Source organism: Bubalus bubalis, chromosome 2, assembly GCF_019923935.1.
Source record: "Bubalus bubalis isolate 160015118507 breed Murrah chromosome 2, NDDB_SH_1, whole genome shotgun sequence".
Lineage (NCBI taxonomy): Eukaryota > Metazoa > Chordata > Mammalia > Artiodactyla > Bovidae > Bubalus > Bubalus bubalis.
In genome coordinates, this window is record NC_059158.1 from 53123875 (window position 1) to 53143490 (window position 19616).

Consider the following 19616-nt stretch of genomic DNA (forward strand, 5'->3'; position numbering starts at 1 on the left):
TAGTTGAATCAGGTCTAAGTTTTTAATTTGAATTTTAATTAATAAAAAATAAAATCTCAGTACCTTGGCTACATTGTGGACACATATCAAACGTTCATCACATCAATGTGGCAAATGACTGCCAGACTAAATAGCATAGGTGCAGGCAGGTAAGAGGGACAGGTCTCTACATACCAAGGGAAGAGACGGTCTGAACAGGCAGGAGAGCAAGAGAGCTGGCCTCTCATGAGGACGGTAACCTACCACAGGATGGAGAACAGGGAGCCCTCTGGTTGGCAGTGAGACCAGTGGGCCCAGACACAGCCTCCTCAGCAAAGGAAGGCGCAGTTAAGAACACAGAAAAGCACGTCTTGAGTTGCATGCTTTTGCTTTAAAACTTCTGCATAGCAATGACCATTTTCTCACTTGATCCTTAACTAACTCTGCAATGTAAACACTACTGTTATTACTCCCACAGTTACCACACCGGGCAGAGTTTCAGCTGCCAACTTTACACAAGCAGTCACAACTGAAATTTTCCAGGAAAAATTCTCAAGCTCTTTTCATTACCACCAACTACACTGAGTTAATTCACTTTATTTCATATTGTGATTCTGAAGATTAGAATGTACAAACATTGATTTTTAAAAAACCATCATCAGATTATTTTTTAAAATAAGAAAAAGCTTTTTAATTAGCATTTACTAAAATCTATAAAAGGAATTAGCTATAAAACATCCTCTTTTAAAAGCCACAGTGTGCCTAGTAAACTCTGGTGTTTCCTCATGTGGAGGGCAGGCCAAGCCACACAAGCACACCCACCACTGCTCTGGATCTAGGGCTCACTTTCCTTTCTATATAAAAAATAAACCAGGAGCCAGGTTTACCCAGAGTGGAGTTGTGTTACATAAAGGAGAAGAATTTTTCACTGTCTAACAAATGCCTTTCAGAAACCACCCTGCTCTTTCACTTTTTTTGAAGGGCACAGTGACACAGGCTGACATTTTTCAGCAAACAGTGAGTAACTACTTCAGCCCTTATCTATGTTAGTCTCTGTTCATATTCTGATTCTCACTGAATCTTACCTCCTTCTGATTAAGTCCTTCAAATATAATGCTCACTATTATTTTACTTAGTTCAGCTTTTAAAAGTTGTCTTAGAAATAAATATATTAAATCTATGATAGACAGAATGGCCAATGACACAACCAACTATAAAAAAAAATCTTACCATGATGATTTTCATTTGTATCTACCTACTTACCAATAAAGATAAGAATCTCACCCTACACTTATCACACACTCCAATTTTCTCTTGTGTGAAAACCTTTGGAATCTCTACTTCATACACCTCTCATTTCACCTATATTTAAGAGTCTGCTCTAAAGTCTCTTCTCCGAGGTACTTTTTGGAGTATTTCCTCAACAACTGAAGACATTTTTGAGTCCCCAGCACTCAATCTATCTTATTATGAAAATCAATAATTCTATTAAAATACATCTAATACTATTTACCTAAGAAGCTGTTGAATAAGCTGAACCAGAGGCAAGCACTGTTTTCCAGAAGATTCATAGATTCCCGTATTAATAAGATCTTTATCCAACGGAGTCCTACTTCTATGAAATGTCGAGGCATTTGCTTCCTGTTCATCAATTTCTTTTTCCTTCTGTGCTTCTTTTTTGGCTTCAATATCCTGTAATTCATGAAGTACAAACTGGTTACCAGTAATCTTAGAGGCAGGCATGGAGGCACCGTGGGCTGAGCCTGGACCCCACAGCCTAGCTGAGTGCTGACCCACGCACCCGGGGACACTGGCTCACAGCCAACCACTGAAAATCACACTGCTCAGCTGCTCTGTCGGAGATGGCAGTGGCACCCCAGTCCAGTACTCGTGCCTGGAAAACCCCATGGATGGAGGAGCTTGGTAAGCTGCAGTCCATGGGATCGCCAAGAGTTGGACACGACCGAGCTACTTCACTTTCACTTTTCACATTCATGCATTGGAGAAGGCAATGGCACCCCACTCCAGTGTTCTTGCCTGGAGAATTCCAGGGACGGGGGAGCCTGGTGGGCTGCCGTCTATGGGGTCGCACAGAGTCGGACACGACTGAAGCGACTTAACAGCAGCAGCAGCAGCAGCTGCTCTGTTTGTAAACAGACAATTTGTCCTACAAACCCAACGTCCAGGCTGCCAGTGCAAATGCTCTCCAGCCTCTGTGAAGCTCTTAGAATCTTTATTCCTGCTACTGGCCCTCACAACACCCAATGTGATCACCTAGGCAGAATCTATCTGCTTTGTAAACATGAAGCAATAAACCACTGAATGAGAGGATATATCCACAAGTTCTGTATCTGACATGGGACCTAAAAAATAGAGAAAGAATTCTTACAACTCAAAAATTAAAAGATAAATTACCCAGTTGTAAAGTAAGCAAAAAATGAATGGACATATCTTCAAAGAAGATATATAAATAGCTAATGAGCACATGAAAAGATATTCTACATCATTAGTCATCAGGGAATTTCACATCTGTCAGGACAGTAGAACAAAAAAGATGAATAGTATTAACAGCAAGCACTAGCAAGGATATGGAGAAACTGGAACTGACATACAATGTTACTGGGCATGTAAAATGGTACCGTCACTTAAGAAAACACTCTGGCTATACCTCGAAACATTACACACAGAGTTACCATAAAACTCAGCAACTCTACTCCAAGGCATATGCCCATAAGGAATAAACACATATGTCCACAAAAAAACCTACACACAAATATTCATAACAGCATTATTCATAATAACTTAAGAGAGGGAACAATCTAAATGTCCATCAGCTGATAAACAGGTAAACAAAATGTGCTATATCCATACAAGAGAATACTGTCTAGCAATTTAAAAAAATTAACTACAATATGAAGGCCACAACCTCACTGAACTCTGACAACACTGTTAACTGGAAAGAGCCAAATACAAAAAGCCACACACTGTGCAAATTCACTTACATGAAGTGTCCAAAACAGAGAAATCTTTACAAACATAAAGTGGATTAGTGGTAGTCAGTGGCTGCAAGGAGTGGGGAATGGGCAGAAATGATTAAGGAGCACAAACTTTCTTTCTGGAGTGAGATAAGTCAGGAAATTAGACATTAGTGACAATGGCTGAAAAATTCTTCAAATATACAAAAAAAAAAAATCACTTTAAAAAACTGAATTTTATACTAGGTGAAGTAGAACTCAATAAGTTATTATTTTAAACAAGCTCTGAAGGAGGTATCTTTTGTCAGTCAAATGCAACCAATGTTCCTGAGGATGTACTATATACCAAGCATTCCTCTAGCAGTCAAATTTACTGCAAAAAAAGCATACAACTTCTTTCCTTGTGGTCTTTATTTTCTAACAGTGAACACCAGAATAAGTCTAAACACAACAGTCCACTCCATCCTGAGAAGTGGCTGGACTAGAACTGTGCCACCCACAATTAAGGTAAGAAGGCGACATGGGCTGGAAAGCTTTAAAACTGTGTGTGCTTTTGACCAAATTTTATTACTAAAACTTTTTCCTAATCAGTTCAGTTCAGTTGCTCAGTGATGACCAACTCTTTGCGACACCATGGACTGCAGCACACCAGGCCTGCCCGTGTATCACCAACTCCGGAGCTTGTTCAAAATAGTATCCATTGAGTCCGTGATGTCATCCAACCATCTCATCCTCTATCAGCCCATTCTCCTCCTGCCTTCAAACTTTCTAAGTATCAGGGTCTTTTCTAATGATTCAGTTCTTTGCATCAAGTGGCCAAATTGTTGGGAGCTTCGGCTTCAGCGTCAGTACTTCCAATGAATATTCAGGACTGATTTCCTTTAGGATTGACTGGTTTGATCTCCTTGCAGTGCAAGGGACTCTCAAAGAGTTATCTGCAACACCACAGTTAAAAAGCATCAATTCATCGGCACTCAGCCTTCATTATGGTCCAAATCTCACATCCATACGTGACTACTGGAAAAACCATAGCTTTGACTAGACAGACCTTTGTCAGCAAAGGGCTGTCTCTGCTTTTTAATATGCTGTCTAGGTTTGTCATAGCTTTTCTTCCGAAGAGAAAGTGTCTTTCAATTTCAAGGCTGCAGTCACCATTTGCAGTGATTTTGGAGTCCAAGAAAGTAAAGGCTGTCACTGTTTCCATTGTTTCCCATCTATTTGCCATAAACTGATGGGACTGGATGCCATGATCTTGAATTTCTGAATGTTGAGTTTTAAGCCAGCTTTTCCACTCTCCTCTTTCACTTTCATCAAGAGGCTCTTTAGTTCCTCTTCGCTTTCTTCCATAAGGGTGATGTCATCTGCATCTTTGAGGTTATTGATATTTCTCCCAGCAATCTTGATTTCAGCTTGTGCTTCATCCAGCCCAGCATTTTGCATGATGTACTCTGCATATAAGTTAAATAAGCAAGGTAACAATATGCAGCCTTGACGTACTCCTTTCCCAACTTGGAACCAGTCTATTGTTCCATGTCAGATCTCACTGTTGCTTCTTTTCTTTTTATTTTTTAATTGAAGGATAATTGCTTTAGAGAATTTTGCTGTTTTCTGTTAACCGTTGCTTCTTGACCTGCATACAGATTCCTCAGGATGCAGGTAAGGTGGTCTGATATTCCCATCTCTTTAAGAATTTTCCACAGTTTGTTGTGATGCACATAGACAAAGACTTGAGGCAGTGAATGAAGCACAAGTAGATGTTTTTCTGGAACGTCTTGCTTTTTCTACGATCCAACGAATGTTGGCAACTTCCTCTCTGGTTCCTCTGCCTTTTCTAAATCCAGATTGAACATCTGAAAGTTCTCGGTTCATGCACTGTTGAAGACTACCTTGGAGAATTTTGAGCATTACTTTACTAGCATGTGAGATGAGTGCAATTGTGTGGGAGTCTGAACATTCTTTAGCATTGCCTTTCTTTGGGAATGAAATGAAAAGTGACCTTTTCCAGTCCTGTGGCCACTGCCGAGTTTTCCAAATTTGCTGGCATATTGAGTGCAATACTTCAACAGATCATCATTTAGGATTTGAAATAGCTCAGCTGGAATTCCATCACCTCCACTAGCTTTGTCCTAGTGATGCTTCCTAAGGCCCACTTCACTTCACATTCCAGGATGTATGGCTCTAGGTGAGTGAACACACCATCATGATTATCTGGGTCATTAAGATCTTTTTTGGATAGTTTGTCTATGTATTCTTGCCACCTCTTCTTAATGTCTTCTGCTTCTGTTAGGTCCATACCGTTTCTGTCCTTTATTGTGCCCATCTTTGCATGAACTGTTCCCTTGGTATCTCTAATTTTCTTGAAGAGATATCTAGTCTTTCCCATTCTATTGCTTTCTTCTATTTTTTTGCATTGATCACTTAGGCTTTCTTATCTCTCCTTGCTATTCTTTGGAACTCTGCATTCAGATAGGTATATCTTTCCTTTTCTCCTTTGCCTTTTGCTTCTCTTCTTTTCTCAGCTATTTGTAAGGCCTCCACAGACAACCACTTTGCCTTTTTTCATTTCTTTTTCTTGGAGATGGCTTTGTTCACCACCTCCTGTACAATGTTATAAACGTCCGTCCATAGTTCTTCAAGGACTCTATCAGAACTAATCCTTTGAGTCTATTTGTCACTTCCCCTGTTTAATTGTAAGGGATTTGATTTAGGTCATATCTGAATGGTATAGTGGTTTTCCCTACTTTTTCCAATCTAAGTCTGAATTTTGCAATAAGGAGTTCATGATCTGAGCCACTCAGCTCCCAGTTTTGTTGTTGCTGACTGCATAGAGCTTCTCCATCTTCAGCTGCAAAGAATAGAATCAATCTGATTTCGGTGTTGACCATCTGGTGATGTCCATTTGTAGAGTCATCAGTTGTGCTGTTGGAAGAGGGAGTTTGCTATGACCCCTATGTTCTCCTGGCAAAACTCTGTTAGCCGTTGCCCTGCTTCATTCTGTACTCCGAGGCCAAACATAACTGTTACTCCAGGTATCTCTTGAGGTTCTACCTTTGCATTCCAATCCTCTATGATGAAAAGGACATCTTTTTTTGGTGTTAGTTCTAGAAGGTCTGTTGTTTTCCTCTATTTCTTTGCATTGATTGCTGAGGAAGGCTTTCTTATCTCTTCTTGCTATTCTTTGGAACTACTCATTCAGATGCTTATATCTTTCCTTTTCTCCTTTGCTTCTCACTTCTCTTCTTTTCACAGCTATTTTTAAGGCCTCCCCAGACAGCCATTTTGCTTTTTTGCATTTCTTTTCCATGGAGATGGTCTTGATCCCTGTTTCCTGTACAATGTCACGAACCTCTGTCCACAGTTCATCAGGCACTCTATCAGATCTAGTCCCTTAAATCTATTTCTCACTTCCACTGTATAATCATAAGGGATTTGATTTAGGTCATACCTGAATGGTCTAGTGGTTTTCCCTACTTTCTTCAATTTAAGTCTGAATTTGGCAATAAGGAGTTCATGATCTGAGCCACAGTCAGCTCCCAGTCTTCTTTTTGCTGACTGTATAGAGCTTCTCCATCTTTGGCTGCAAAGAATATAATCAAATCTGATTTCAGTGTTGACCATCTGGTGATGTCCATGTGTAGAGTCTTCTCTTGTGTTGTTGGAACAGGGTGTTTGCTATGACCAGTGCGTTCTCTTGGCAAAATTCTATTAGTCTTAAACCTGCTTCATTCCATATTCCAAGGCCAAATTTGCCTGTTACTCCAGGTGTTTCTTGACTTCCTACTTTTGCATTCCAGTCCCCTATAATGAAAAGGGCATCTTTTTGGGGTGTTAGTTCTAAAAGGTCTTGTAGATCTTCATAGAACCGTTCAACTTCAGCTTCTTCAGCGTTACTGGTTGGGGCATAGACTTGGACTACTGTGATATTGAATGGTTTGCCTTGGAAACAAACAGAGATCATTCTGTACTTCTTGGAAGAAAAGTTATGACCAACCTAGATAGCATATTGAAAAGCAGAGACATTACTTTGCCAACAAAGGTCCATCTAGTCAAGGCTATGGTTTTTCCAGTGGTCATGTATGGATGTGAGAGTTGGACTGTGAAAAAAGCTGAGAGCCGAAAAATTGATGCTTTTGAACTGTGGTGTTGGAGAAGACTCTTGAGAGTCCCTTGGACTGCAAAGAGATCCAACCAGTCCATTCTAAAGATCAGCCCTGGGTGTTCTTTGCAAGGACTGATGCTAAAGCTGAAACTCCAGTACTTTGGCCACCTCATGCGAAGAGTTGATTCATTGGAAAAGACTCTGATGCTGGGAGGGATTGGGGGCAGGAGGAGAAGGGGATGACAGAGGATGAGATGGCTGGATGGTATCATGGACTCAATGGACTTGAGTCTGAGTGAACTCCGGGAGATGGTGATGGACAGCGAGGCCTGGCGTGCTGCGATTCATGTGGTCGCAAAGTGTCGGACAGGACTGAGCAACTGAACTGAACTGAACTAGAAGGTCTTGTAGGTCATCATAGAATCGTTCAACTTCATCTTCTTCAGCATTACTAGTCAGCTCATAGGCTTGGATTACTGTGATGTTGAATGGTTTGCCTTGGAAATGAACAGAGATCAGTCCGTCGTTTTCAAGACTGCACCCAAGTACTGCATTTTGGACTCTTGTTGACTACAAGGGCTACTCCATTTCTTCTAAGAGATTCTTGCCCACAAGAGTAAATATAATGGTCATCTGAGTTAAATTCACCCATGCCAGTCCATTTTACTTCGCTGATTCCTAAAATGTCAATGTTCACTCTTGCCATCTCCTGTTTGACCTCTTTCAGTCTAACTTGATTCGTGGACCTAACATTCCAGGTTCCTATGCAATATTGTTCTTTACAGCATCGAACTTTACTTCCATCACCAGTCACAGCCACCCCTGGGCGTTGTCTTCTCTTTGGCTCCATCTCTTCATTCTTTGTGGAGTTATTTCTCTACTCTTCTCCAGTAGCAGACTGAACACGTACTGACCTGGGAAGTTCATCTTTCACTGTCATATTTTGTTATCTTTTCATACTGTTCATGGGGTTCTCAAGGCAAGAATACTGAAGTAGTTTCCTATTCCCTTCTCCAGTGGACCATGGTTTGTGGACCCATCCAGTGGACCCAATCCATCTTGGGTGGCCCTAGACAGCATGGCTCGGCATGGCTCTTAGTTTCATTAGGTTAGACAAGTTTGTGACCCATGTGATCAGTTTGGTTGAAAGTTAAAGTGAAGTCGCTCAATCGTGTCCAACTCTTTGCAACCCCGTGGACTGCAGCCTACCACGCTTCTCCATCCATGGGATTTTCCAGGCAAGAGTACTGGAGTGGGGTGCCATTGCCTTCTCCAGAGGATCTTCCTGACCCAGGGACTGAACCCAGGTCTCTGGCATTGTAGGCAGATGCTCTACCGTCTAAGCCACTGGAGATCAGTTTGGTTAGATTTCTGCAATTGTGGTTTTCATTCTGTCTGCCCTCTGATGGATAAGGATAAGAGGCTTTTGGAAGCTTCCTGATGGGAGGGGCTGGCTGTCTGATGCGTGGGGCCATGCTCAGTAAATCTTTAATCCATTTTTCTGTTGATGGGTGGGGCTGTCTTCCTTCCCTGTAGTTTGGTCTGAGGCCAAAATATGGTATGGGTAATGGCAGCCTTCTTCAAAAGATATTATGTTAGTATGCTGCAGCGCCCAGGACTGTCACATTCAGTGTGCCTTACCCCATGCCAGGACTGTTACAGGCAAAGTCTGGCTCAGTCTCTGGTGGGGGCACTGCTTCTTTCTCCTGGGTCCTGGTGCACAAGGTTTTGTTTGTGCCCTCTCCAAGAGCCTGTTTCCCCAGTCCTATGAAGTTCTGTAATCAAATCCCCTGGCCTCCAAAGTCAAATTCCTTCGGGTTCTCAGTCCCTTTGCCGGAATCCCAGGTTGGGAAATCTGTTGTGGGCCCTTGAACTTTTGTAACAGTGCAAGAACGTCTTTGGTGTAATTGTTCTCCAGTTTGTGGGTCGACTGCTCGGTGGCTCTATGGTGAGGCTAATGGTGACCTCCTCAAGAGGACTTATGCTACACACCGTGCCTCCTAGGTCTGCTGCAGCCAGAGCCCCTGTCCCCACGGCAGGCTACTGTTGACCCATGCCTCCACAGGAGACACTCCAACAATCAAAGGCAGGTCTGGCTGTCTCTGTGGAGTCCCTGGGTCCTGGTGTGCACAAAGTTTTGTTTGAGCCCTCTGAGTATGTCTGGCCGGTATGGGGTTTGATTCTAAACACAACTCCGCCTTTCCTACCGTCTTATTGGGCCTTCTCCTTTGCTGTTGGATGTGGGGTATCTTTTTTTGGTGGGATCCAACAGTCTCCTGTTAATGTTTGTTCAGCAGTGAGTTGCAACTTTGGAGTTCTTGCAGAAGATGAACACACATCCTTCTACTCTGCCATCTTTACCATCTTTTTCCTAATTATCATTCTTAAAGCCAATAACTTATAATCTTTAAGAATATAATTAAAAATTACTTATAGTAATGTTGTTGTTCAGTTGCTAAGTCATGTCCGACTCTTTCCAACCCATGGACTGCAGCATACCAGGCTTCTTTGTCCATCACTATTTCCCAGAGTTTGTTCAAGTTCATGTCCGTTGAGTTGGTGATGCCATCAACCATCTATTCCTCTGCCGCTCCCTTCTCCTTTTGCCTTCAATCTTTTCCAGCAAGGGAATGTTTTCCAATGAGTTGCCTCTTCACATCTGGTGGCCGAATTACTGGAGCTTCAATTTCAGCATCAGGGCTTCCAATTAATATTTCAAGGTTGATTTACTTTAGGACTGACTAGCTTAATCTCCCTGCAGTCCAAGGGACTCTCCAGATTCTTCTCCAACACCACAATTCAAAAGCATCACTTTGGTGTGAAGCCTTCTTTATGATACAACTCTCATATCTGTACATAACTACCAGAAAAAAACATAGCTTTGACTAGACAAACCTTTGCCAGCAAAGGGATGTTTCTGCTTTTTAATATGCTATCTAGGTTTGTCACAGCTTTCCTTCCAAAGAGCAAGTATCTTTTCTTTCATGGTTGTAGTCATTGTTTGCAGTGACTTTGGAATCCAAGAAAAAAGCAGTCTGTCACTGCTTCCACTCCTTCCCCATCTATTTGCCATGATGTGATGGGACTGGCTTCTTTTTTTGAAAGCTGAGTTTCAAGCCAGCTTTTTCACTCTGATCTTTTACCCTCATCAAGAGGCTCTTTAGTTCCTCTTCACTTTCTGCCATTAAAGTGGTATTATCTGCATATCTGAAGTTGTTGATATTTCTCCTGGCAATCTTGATTCCAGCTTGCACTTCATCCAGCCTGGCATTTCGCATGACGTACTCTGCATATAGGTTAAATAAGCAGGGTGACAATATACAGCCTTGATGTTACTCCTTTCCGAATTTGGAACCAGTCCGTTGTTCCTAACTGTTGCTTCTTGATAAAGGTTCTTGATAACCTTCTGCATAAAGGTTTCTGAGGAGACAGGTAAGGTGGTCCGGTATTCCCATCTCTAAGAATTTTCCAGTTTGTTGTGATCCATACAAAGGCTTTCTCATAGTCAATGAAACAGAAGCAGATTTGGGGTGGGGGGGACTTCCTTGCTTTTTCTGTGATCCGATCAACGTTAGCAATTTGCTGTCTGCTTCCTCTGCCTTTTCTAAACCCAGCTTCTACATCTGGAAGTTCTCAGTTCACATACTGTTGAAGCCTCACTTGAAGAATTTTGAGCATAACTGTACTAACATGTGAAATGAGCACAACCATACGGTAGTCTGAACATTCTTTGGCACTACCCTTCTTTGGAAGTAGAATTAATATTTATAGTAGTAAAAATATCTAAAACCTAAATGGTCAACAATAAGAAACTGTTTTTAAAAAAGGAAACGTTAGTCCTTTTCCTTACGACAGACTTCCCCAAAGCCAACAGAACAAATGGACATAGCAGAAGGGTGTTCAATATAGATGACATGGCAACCTGATGAGTGAAAAAGATACTAGCCACTAAGACCAATTCTAACATTATAATTACTACTGTTAGTAAATATTTGCATTTTTGAAAGCCTGGACGACTACACACAAAAAAAATTAACAATGATTAATCCCACATGATGAGGTTTTTAATTTATGCCTTTCTGTAGCTTCAAAGTATTTTTGTCTTAAAACAAATGGCCTTTTGGCTATTTTTTTATGAACCTTAATTATTATCTAGGGATCAGCAGCTGTATACTCTATAGCCTCTCTTTCCCTTCCAAGGTTCCACTCTCCAGCAGGAAGCACAAAATAAACATATGCTTACTAAATTAACGGGCTCTGAAAACACTGCTTGAGTCTAGTCCACATATCACAGCTCCCATCAGGTGAGCTGTTACACTGAGCCACAGGAGACTCAGCAAGAGAAGGAAGCAGCCTAGAATCAACAAACTGCCACTCACTAGTCATGACACCTTAGCACCACTATTAACTTCTGTAATACTTCTGTGTCCATGCCTTTAAGATGAAATTTTAAGACAACTTTTTCCACTAGTGAAAAAAAATCACATTTTCTGGTAATACAAGAAAAATTTAAACAGAAAAATTTTCTCTGTCCTATGGCCTTTCTCTCCTCGCTGTGCATGTTGTATTCACATTAGTAAAAGTGAAGTCACTCAGCCGTGTGCAAATCTTTGCAACCCCATGGACTGTAGCTTTCCAGACTACTATGTCCATGGGATTTTCCAGGTAAGTGTACTGGAGTGGGTTGCCATTTTCTTCTCCAGGGGATTTTCCCAGCCCAGGGATCGAACCTGGGTCTCCCGCATTGCAGGCAGACACTTTACTGTCTGAGCCACCAGGGAAGCCCCTGTGTATTTACATTATGCATGAACTAAACCTCCTCATCAGCAGATATACCTGCTCAACCAAAGAGAAACATTCTACCAGGATCAACACGTAATAGCTTAAAAGAAAACCCTCATTCTTGATTTTCTAAGAGGCCATGAGGAGGCTTAGATCTGGACTGTGTAAACTGTCAATAATAACATCATTTAATGTACAGCCCTCTACCTCAAAAAACTTATATAACTGTGCCTTGACTTGTAATGGGCGCAATAGTTCTCAGAAATTTCTGAGATGCTGTTCCTGGGGTATAATCCTATATTTGGCCTGAATAAAATTTTCTATCCCTTTTTTAGATCCACTGATTTTTTTTTTGTCGACATCAACATGGCTGACAAAGTTAAAAGAGAAAATGAAAGTAAAGTACACAGCACAGCATCTGAGGGAGAAAAGGCACACAGTGCATCATACTTGCTACTAACATCATTACATGTTGACTGCTTCTAATTTTTTTCAATTTAAGCAAAGTAGGTATATTTTCAAAACACTTTTAATACACTCACATCATCTGATTTTATCAGTGTAAGTTTTTAAATTGAAAACTATTATGACAAGAGCAACAAAAGTAGCTATGAATGACAAATATGCACATGCAAATACAAATTAACACCCCACCCTACTGTTTGACTGCTTCTAATTTTTTTCAATTTAAGCAAAGTAGGTATATTTTCAAAACAGTTTTAATACACTCACATCATCCGATTTTATCAGTGTAAGTTTTTAAATTGAAAACTATTATGACAACAAGAGCAACAAAAGTAGCTATGAATGACAAGTATGCACATGCAAATACAAATTAACACCCCATCCTACTCCCAGAATAGCTACAGTCTTTAAAAAAAGACTGACATGCCTCATGTTAATGAGGTCAAGAGAGGGCTAGAACTCGCATACTGGCTGTTTAAATGTGCAATAAATGGCACAATCACGTTGGGAAATTGCATACACTCACCCTAGGATCCAGCAAATTCTAATTCAGAGTGTTTACCCAAAAGAAAAAAAAAGTGTTCACTACAGGACTTGTACACAGCATGATCACAGCAGCTCTAAGAATCAAAAATCATCATATGTCTACCAACAGGAGAATGGATACATCAATAGTGCCATAATCACACAAGGAAGCACTTCTCAATAGCAAAATTTAATAATGCATCCAACATATCTGAATCTAAAAATCATTATCAAGGCAAAATAAAGCTAACACAAATCAGTACATATTGTATGATATCATTTATGTGAAAATCAAAACTGGCAAAAAAATTTTTTTTTAATTTTTACTTATTTACTGATTTAGTGTTGGCTGCACTGGTCTTTGTTGCTGTACACGTGCTTTCTCTAGTTGTGACAAGCAGGACTACTCTCCCGTTGCAGTGTGTGGGCTTCTGAGTGCAGTGGCTTCTCTTGTTACGGAGCGCACCAGCTTTGGTAGTTAGGCCACTCAGTAGTTGGGGTGCCCAGGTTTAGTTATCCCTCTGCATGTGGAATCTTCCTGCACCAGGGATTGAACTCAGGTCCCCTGCATTGGCAGGCAGATTCTTAACCACTGGAAGTCCCTTAACTAATGAAGTCCCCCAAACTGGCCAACATCTTCTGAGAGAGGCAGGAAAGTATGCTAACTTAACATGCACAAAGGCACTTTCTGGGGTGATGGCAATGATTTATATTATGATTGGGGTACCTGTCAAATTCCCTTATTAATAAATAGACACAAAGTGGGTATATTTTATCATACTTAATAACTCAGTTCCTTTAAATTACTAGAAAAGTTTTAATTGCAGAAATATTTAGATGTTACTAAAAGTCTTATGTTTCAAAGTTTTTTTAATTCTGGCAAAGTTTCAATCTCAGCTCACTGGTAAGTAAAATCACTTCCATCAGCTTATACACACACGCGCACACACACATATTCCTAGGACCATACCTGGATTTCTGCAGTAATAGCTGCATTTAAGGCTGATTCTAAGCCTCCATCAGCCATTAAGCTGCCCACGAGAAGATCAATCATGAATCGACGACCTGGACTTATGTTAACTTCATTACCTGAAACTGGAAAAGGGCAAGTGTTTTCGCCAGTGTGTGGTAAGCACCATCCCCTGCCAGCACTCCTCCTGTGCCAGCCCCACACCACCCCTGTTCCTGGCCCAAGCCCACCTGCACAGGGTAGGAGTGCAGAGAGTGCCCGTGCCCGTTCCTCAGCAGTAGGCAGCAGCACTGACCATCCGCTCTGCAACACAGCCTGGGCAGCCGCCTGCACAGTACTCAACACGCCCGCACTGCTGGCCAGAGCCACCACGGTCTGCTTCAGGCTGTTGAGGAGGACGCTGCCCAGACCTAGACCAAGGAATTCTGGGTCCACCTGGTGACTAATGGCAGCATGCAACTGAAAAGGAGAAAAACAATTTCACTCAGAAGCCCTTAAAATGAACACTTTTCAAATTTTTATTAAAGATGAAATAATACCTCAAATTGAGTTTTATTCAAATAGTAAAGGACAAACTTCCAGTATAGGTATTTTTTAACTAGACTAAAAAATGTTTATCCATAGTAATTGAGAATCTGAGGTAAAGTATTTTTATAAGAGGAATTTTTTAAACCTAACTATAAGTACATATACAGAAAAGCTCAATATCAACAAACTCGTTAAACCCTGTGGAAACAGCACCTCCACCCCACTCTCAACCACCTGTACCATAGAAATAAGGACTATAATACAATCAAAAAAGTATTAGAAGAGTAGAGAGTCAAGCTGAGGGTACATAAGGAAATGCCTCAAGAGCCAAACCAGGACTCACACAGACACATACACAACAGGAGCTAAGGGGTTCTGGGCTCTGAGAGCACACCAAAGCCTTTTGAGACACAGGAAGGCCCACTGAACAGGAGCTGCCTGTCAGTCAGCCAGGACCTGGGGGGCAACACACTACGCACACAAAGCTTTGGGCACAGAGAACCCACAGGAAATCAGAGACTCAGCCTGCCTTACAAGCAGATGTGAAATCAAAGTTATACCAATCTAAGTATGGATATCACAAATCAAGAATTGAACACCAAAACTCATCTAGAGCCGGAGGAACTCTATGGAACCTCACAGACAAAAGTATAAAACTGCCCTCTGAGGACATGTCCAAAGCTAAGAATAAATCCTAGACATAATGTATTAAAATCACAAAACAAGGGCAAAAATCCAAAAAGTCACCAAAGGGAAAGACAAATTAACTACAAAGAAACAACAACTGCACCAGTAATGATTTCTCACTGGCAACAAGGTCAGAAGACAGTAGAAAATCTTCATGGCAACCCACTCCAGTGTTCTTGCCTGGAGAATCCCAGGGACGGGGAATATGATGGGCTGCCGTCTATGGGGTCGCACAGAGTCGGACATGACTGAAGCGACTTAGCAGCAGCAGCAGCTGATAAAACAACATACAACCTAAAAAATTAAGCCTCATTAAATTATCTCAAGAGATGTTGAAGCTAATAAAGTTTTTCAGACGTTATAACTCACAGATCTTAATGAAGAAACTTATTGAAGGAGATATCCATGAGAGAGGTGATATAAGTAACAATAGCAAAATGATTTAAAAAAAAAAAAAAAAAGGACTACATATCAGAGTTAAGTATGACCTCTCAAAATTATAATAATTAATTGAAGGAAAGTTTAAAAATAATTATATTTCACAAATTCTAGGAGGTATTTTCTTTCATGTTTTAACAACCCTAAAATCAGAATGTATCTTATATATTGCAATTGGCTGCACACACACACAAAAAGTCCCTGGAGTCAATGTAACAGACTACCAAATAATTCAAATACTAATGGTGGAAAGAGACATTTAGGTTTAAGGCATTCTATAACCCCTATATTTTTCAGGAAGAGAAATACTGATTAACTTAACATGTTGGAAAATTCACAAATAGTTAAATTTTTCTATAATATAAGTAATGTCCAGAAATCAAAATTTCAAAACTTAGGAACAATTAAAGGGATCTGAAAGGAAAAAATTTGAGAAACTTGATCAAAAGATAATAAAATGATGAACAAACTTACACAAAACATCAGTAATCACAAATATAAAAGATTAAATCCACATATTGAATAAATACTCTCAAACTGAATTCTTTTTACGAATTAAGCTATGTGAGTTAATTTTTTAAAAGACAGGACTAAAAGACCTTGAAAGACAAAACAAAGCAATGGGAAAACACAGCATTAGGCACATATGCCCTAAGTGGAACCAAGCCTAGGACCTGTACAAGGCCTTTCTCCACAGCTCTGGCAAAAGCAATGGAGTCACTGAAGACCATGGGAAGCAACAGGAAAAGAAGGACACCACACCACAGGTGTGCTTGTGAAGGAGCTTCTGTAAAAGACTCCTGGGGAAGGGAGGCAATTTCTAACCTGCTAATTCCATGTTGCAATTAAAAGTTACATTCACTTTCCTGCTTTTTGAAAGCCAAGACAAAAAGGGGAGAGAACAAAAAGGGGACATGATGGGTCACATAGAAACCCTCACATTATAAAGGAGGAAAATTATTTTGCTCAGAAATATTGTTCTCTTGACATTAAGTCATAGGCGTTTTATTACAAAGAAAAACATGATCAAAGATTTTAGTTACAGTTTTACTTTTTAAAAAAGTTAAGGAAAAAAATTTTGTAGCTTTATTTTTTTATTGAAGGATAATTGCTTTACAGAATTTTGCTGTTTTCTGTCAAACCTCAACATGAATCAGCCACAGGTATACACATATCCCCTCCCTGTTGAACCTCCCTCCCACCTCTGCCCCATCCCAACTCTAGATTGACACAGAGCCCCTGTTTGAGTCTCCTGAGACACACAGCAAATTCCCAGCAAATTCCCCTTGGCTATCTATTTTACATATGGTATTGTAAGTGTAGCTTTTCTTACACTGACATTTATCCTTAACGTCTCCTGTGAGGAAGTGGAGGTACTACCGGAGGAAGCAGAACTTCCCGAATGAAGTTCTCCTCTCAGTCCAGAGGAGAGACTGGCAACCACATCCAGCTGATCATCTACTGTCACAACCAGTTACTTCTTTACACACAGTAACCATAAATTCAAGACTGACTGCCTGATGAATGCCAACAAGCTGAATTCAGCCGTAATAACACAATCAATATATATATTCTTACCTGCATGCAGAGACTGACTTACAGGATAAACACAAAATAATCAGATTGATTTTTTTAAGCCTCATAAACATTATACTCCATCACAATCTTACTTTAAGACACTCCAAAATTTTCAGTAGTAGTTCATTTAACAGGCTAAACCCCATGCCCTGTAATCTGCATAAACATCATTATAAATACCTAAGATACTTATATAATGGGGAAAAGGAAAGAAAAAGCATTAATACCTGAAGTCGTAGAAGATTGAGTGTTGCCACAGTCATACACTCTTTCTCTTGAGGTGGGGGCCAGTCAGCAGTGCCATCCATCCCCTCACTCACTTGCCGAAGTAGGAGATCTAACTGCTCAAAAGTCATTGAGCAGATGTCCACCACAAAAGGGACACGAAGGCCAATGGACCACTCAGAACAGGAAGACCAAGCAAAACTCTATGGAAGAAACACAAGAATCTAAAATGAATCTACACATTCAGTTATCAGCCTGTTCCACAAGAGATTCACCATTAGGAATGACAAAAATGCCCTAAATTACTACTTTTTCATCCCTCTAGCTGTTCCAAAGGCGCAAGCGTTTTCAGTTATCTAATTCACATACTAACAGCTTCCAATTTCCTCTCAATTCAGTACTCCATCTTGTTTTCAAAACTCTGTTTGCTACCAAAATTAAGCAACTGAGTAAAACTGAAAACTAAAATCTATTCAAATAACCCCAAAGAAGTCATGAAACAATAAAGGAACAAAAAGAAGAAAGCAAACAAAAAAATTAATAAAGGATAGACAAGGGTCTGAACATAAAAACAGAAAGAGATCATTAGGATACAGCAAAACCAAAACCTAACTATACAGTATCTACAAGAAATTTACCTTAAATATAAAGCTAAAAGGTGGCTTAGTAAAGGGATGGGGAGTGACTTTAGGAACCTGGAATCTTAGGTTCATGCATCAAGGTAAATTAGAAGTGATCAAGCAGGAAATGGCAAGAATGAACACAGGCATTTTAGGAATCAGAAAACTAAAATGGATGGGAATGAGTGAATTCAATTCAGATGACCATGTAGAAAGAATCCCTTAGAAGAAATGGAGTAGGCCTCACAGTCAACCAAAGAGTCTGAAATGCAGTATCTGGGTGGAATCTCAAAAGCAACAAAATGATCTCCGTTCATTTCTAAGGCAAACCTATTCAACATCCCAGTCATTTGAATCTATGCCCCAACCACTAATGCCGAAGAAGCCGAAGTTGAACAGTCCCATAAAGTTCCACAAGACCTTCTAGAACACCGAAGAAAAAAAAAAAAAAGATGTCCTTTTCATCATAGAAAATTGGAATGCAAAAGCTGGAAGTCAACAGATACCTGGAACAATAGGCACATTTGGCCTTGGAGTATTAACATGAAGCAGGGCAAAGGCTAACAGACTTCTGTGTCAAGAAAACACACTAGTCAAAGCAAACACCCTCTTCCAATAACACAAGAGATGACTCCAAACATGGACATCACCATGTCAGGTCAATACTGAAACAAAATTGATCATATCCTTTGCACCTCACGATGGAAAATCTCTGTAGTCAGAAAAAACCAGACCTGGACCTGACTGTGATTCAGACCATGAGCTCCTGATTGCAAAATTCAGGCTTAAATTGAAGAATGTAGGGAAAATGCCATTCAGGCATGACCTAAATCAAATCTGTTACGACTGTACGGTAGATGTGACAAATAGCCTCAAGAGATTAGATCTGGTAGGAAGAGTGCCTGAAGAACTATGGACAGAGGTTTATAACGTTGTATAGGAGGCACTGATCAAAATCATCCCAAAAGAAATGCAAGGAGGTAAAGTGCATGTGTGAGGAGTCTTTACAAATAGCTGAGGAAAGAGAAGCAAAAGTCAAAGGAGAAAGAGAAAGATATATCCAACTGAATGCAGAGTTCTAGACAATAATAAGGACAGATACGAAAGCATTCTTATGTGAACAATGTAAAGAAATATAGGAAAACAATAGAATAGGATAGGAAAGATCAGAGATCTCTTCAAGACATTTGGAGATAATCAAGGGAATATTTAATGCAAAGATGGACACAGTAAAGGATAGAAAGCATAAGGATTAAATAGAAGCAGAAGAGTTTAAGAAAAGGTGAGAAGAATACGCAGAAGTATATAAGAAAGGCCTTAATGACATGGATAACCACGATTATGGTCATTCACGTAGAGGAGAACATCCTGAAGCTGAAGTCAAGTGGGCCTGAGGAAGCATTACTACCAACAAAGCTAGTGGAGGTGATGGTATTCTAGCTGTTTAAAATCCTAAATGATGATGCTGTTGAAGTGCTGCACTCAATATGCCAGCAAGTTTGGAAAACTCAGCAATGGCCACAGAACTGCAAAAGGTCAATTATCATTTCAATCCCAAAGAAAGGCAATACCAAAGAATGTTCAAACTACCATACAATTGTGCTTATTTCACATTCAAGCAAGATAATGATCAAAATTCTTCAAGCAAGGCTTCAAAAGTACATGAACTGAAAACTTCCAGATGTAGTGACTGGGTTTAGAAAAGGAAGAGGGACCAGAGATCGAACTGCCAACATTTGTTGGAT

At 40.3% G+C, this 19616-nt stretch overlaps 1 protein-coding gene across 8 annotated transcripts in view; it reads right to left on the minus strand.

The window, feature by feature from the left end:
* Positions 1 to 19616, minus strand: part of HERC2 (HECT and RLD domain containing E3 ubiquitin protein ligase 2) — a 238331-nt gene that overhangs the window by 151792 nt on the left and 66923 nt on the right. For all 8 annotated transcript variants that reach the window (XM_044932091.2, XM_044932094.2, XM_044932108.2 and 5 more), the window contains 4 exons: positions 17254 to 17454; positions 14026 to 14254; positions 13796 to 13920; positions 1493 to 1671 (listed from right to left, as the gene is read on the minus strand). In XM_044932091.2, the coding sequence (XP_044788026.2) occupies positions 1493 to 1671; positions 13796 to 13920; positions 14026 to 14254; positions 17254 to 17454 (734 nt within the window). The remainder of the gene's footprint in view (positions 1 to 1492; positions 1672 to 13795; positions 13921 to 14025; positions 14255 to 17253; positions 17455 to 19616) is intronic.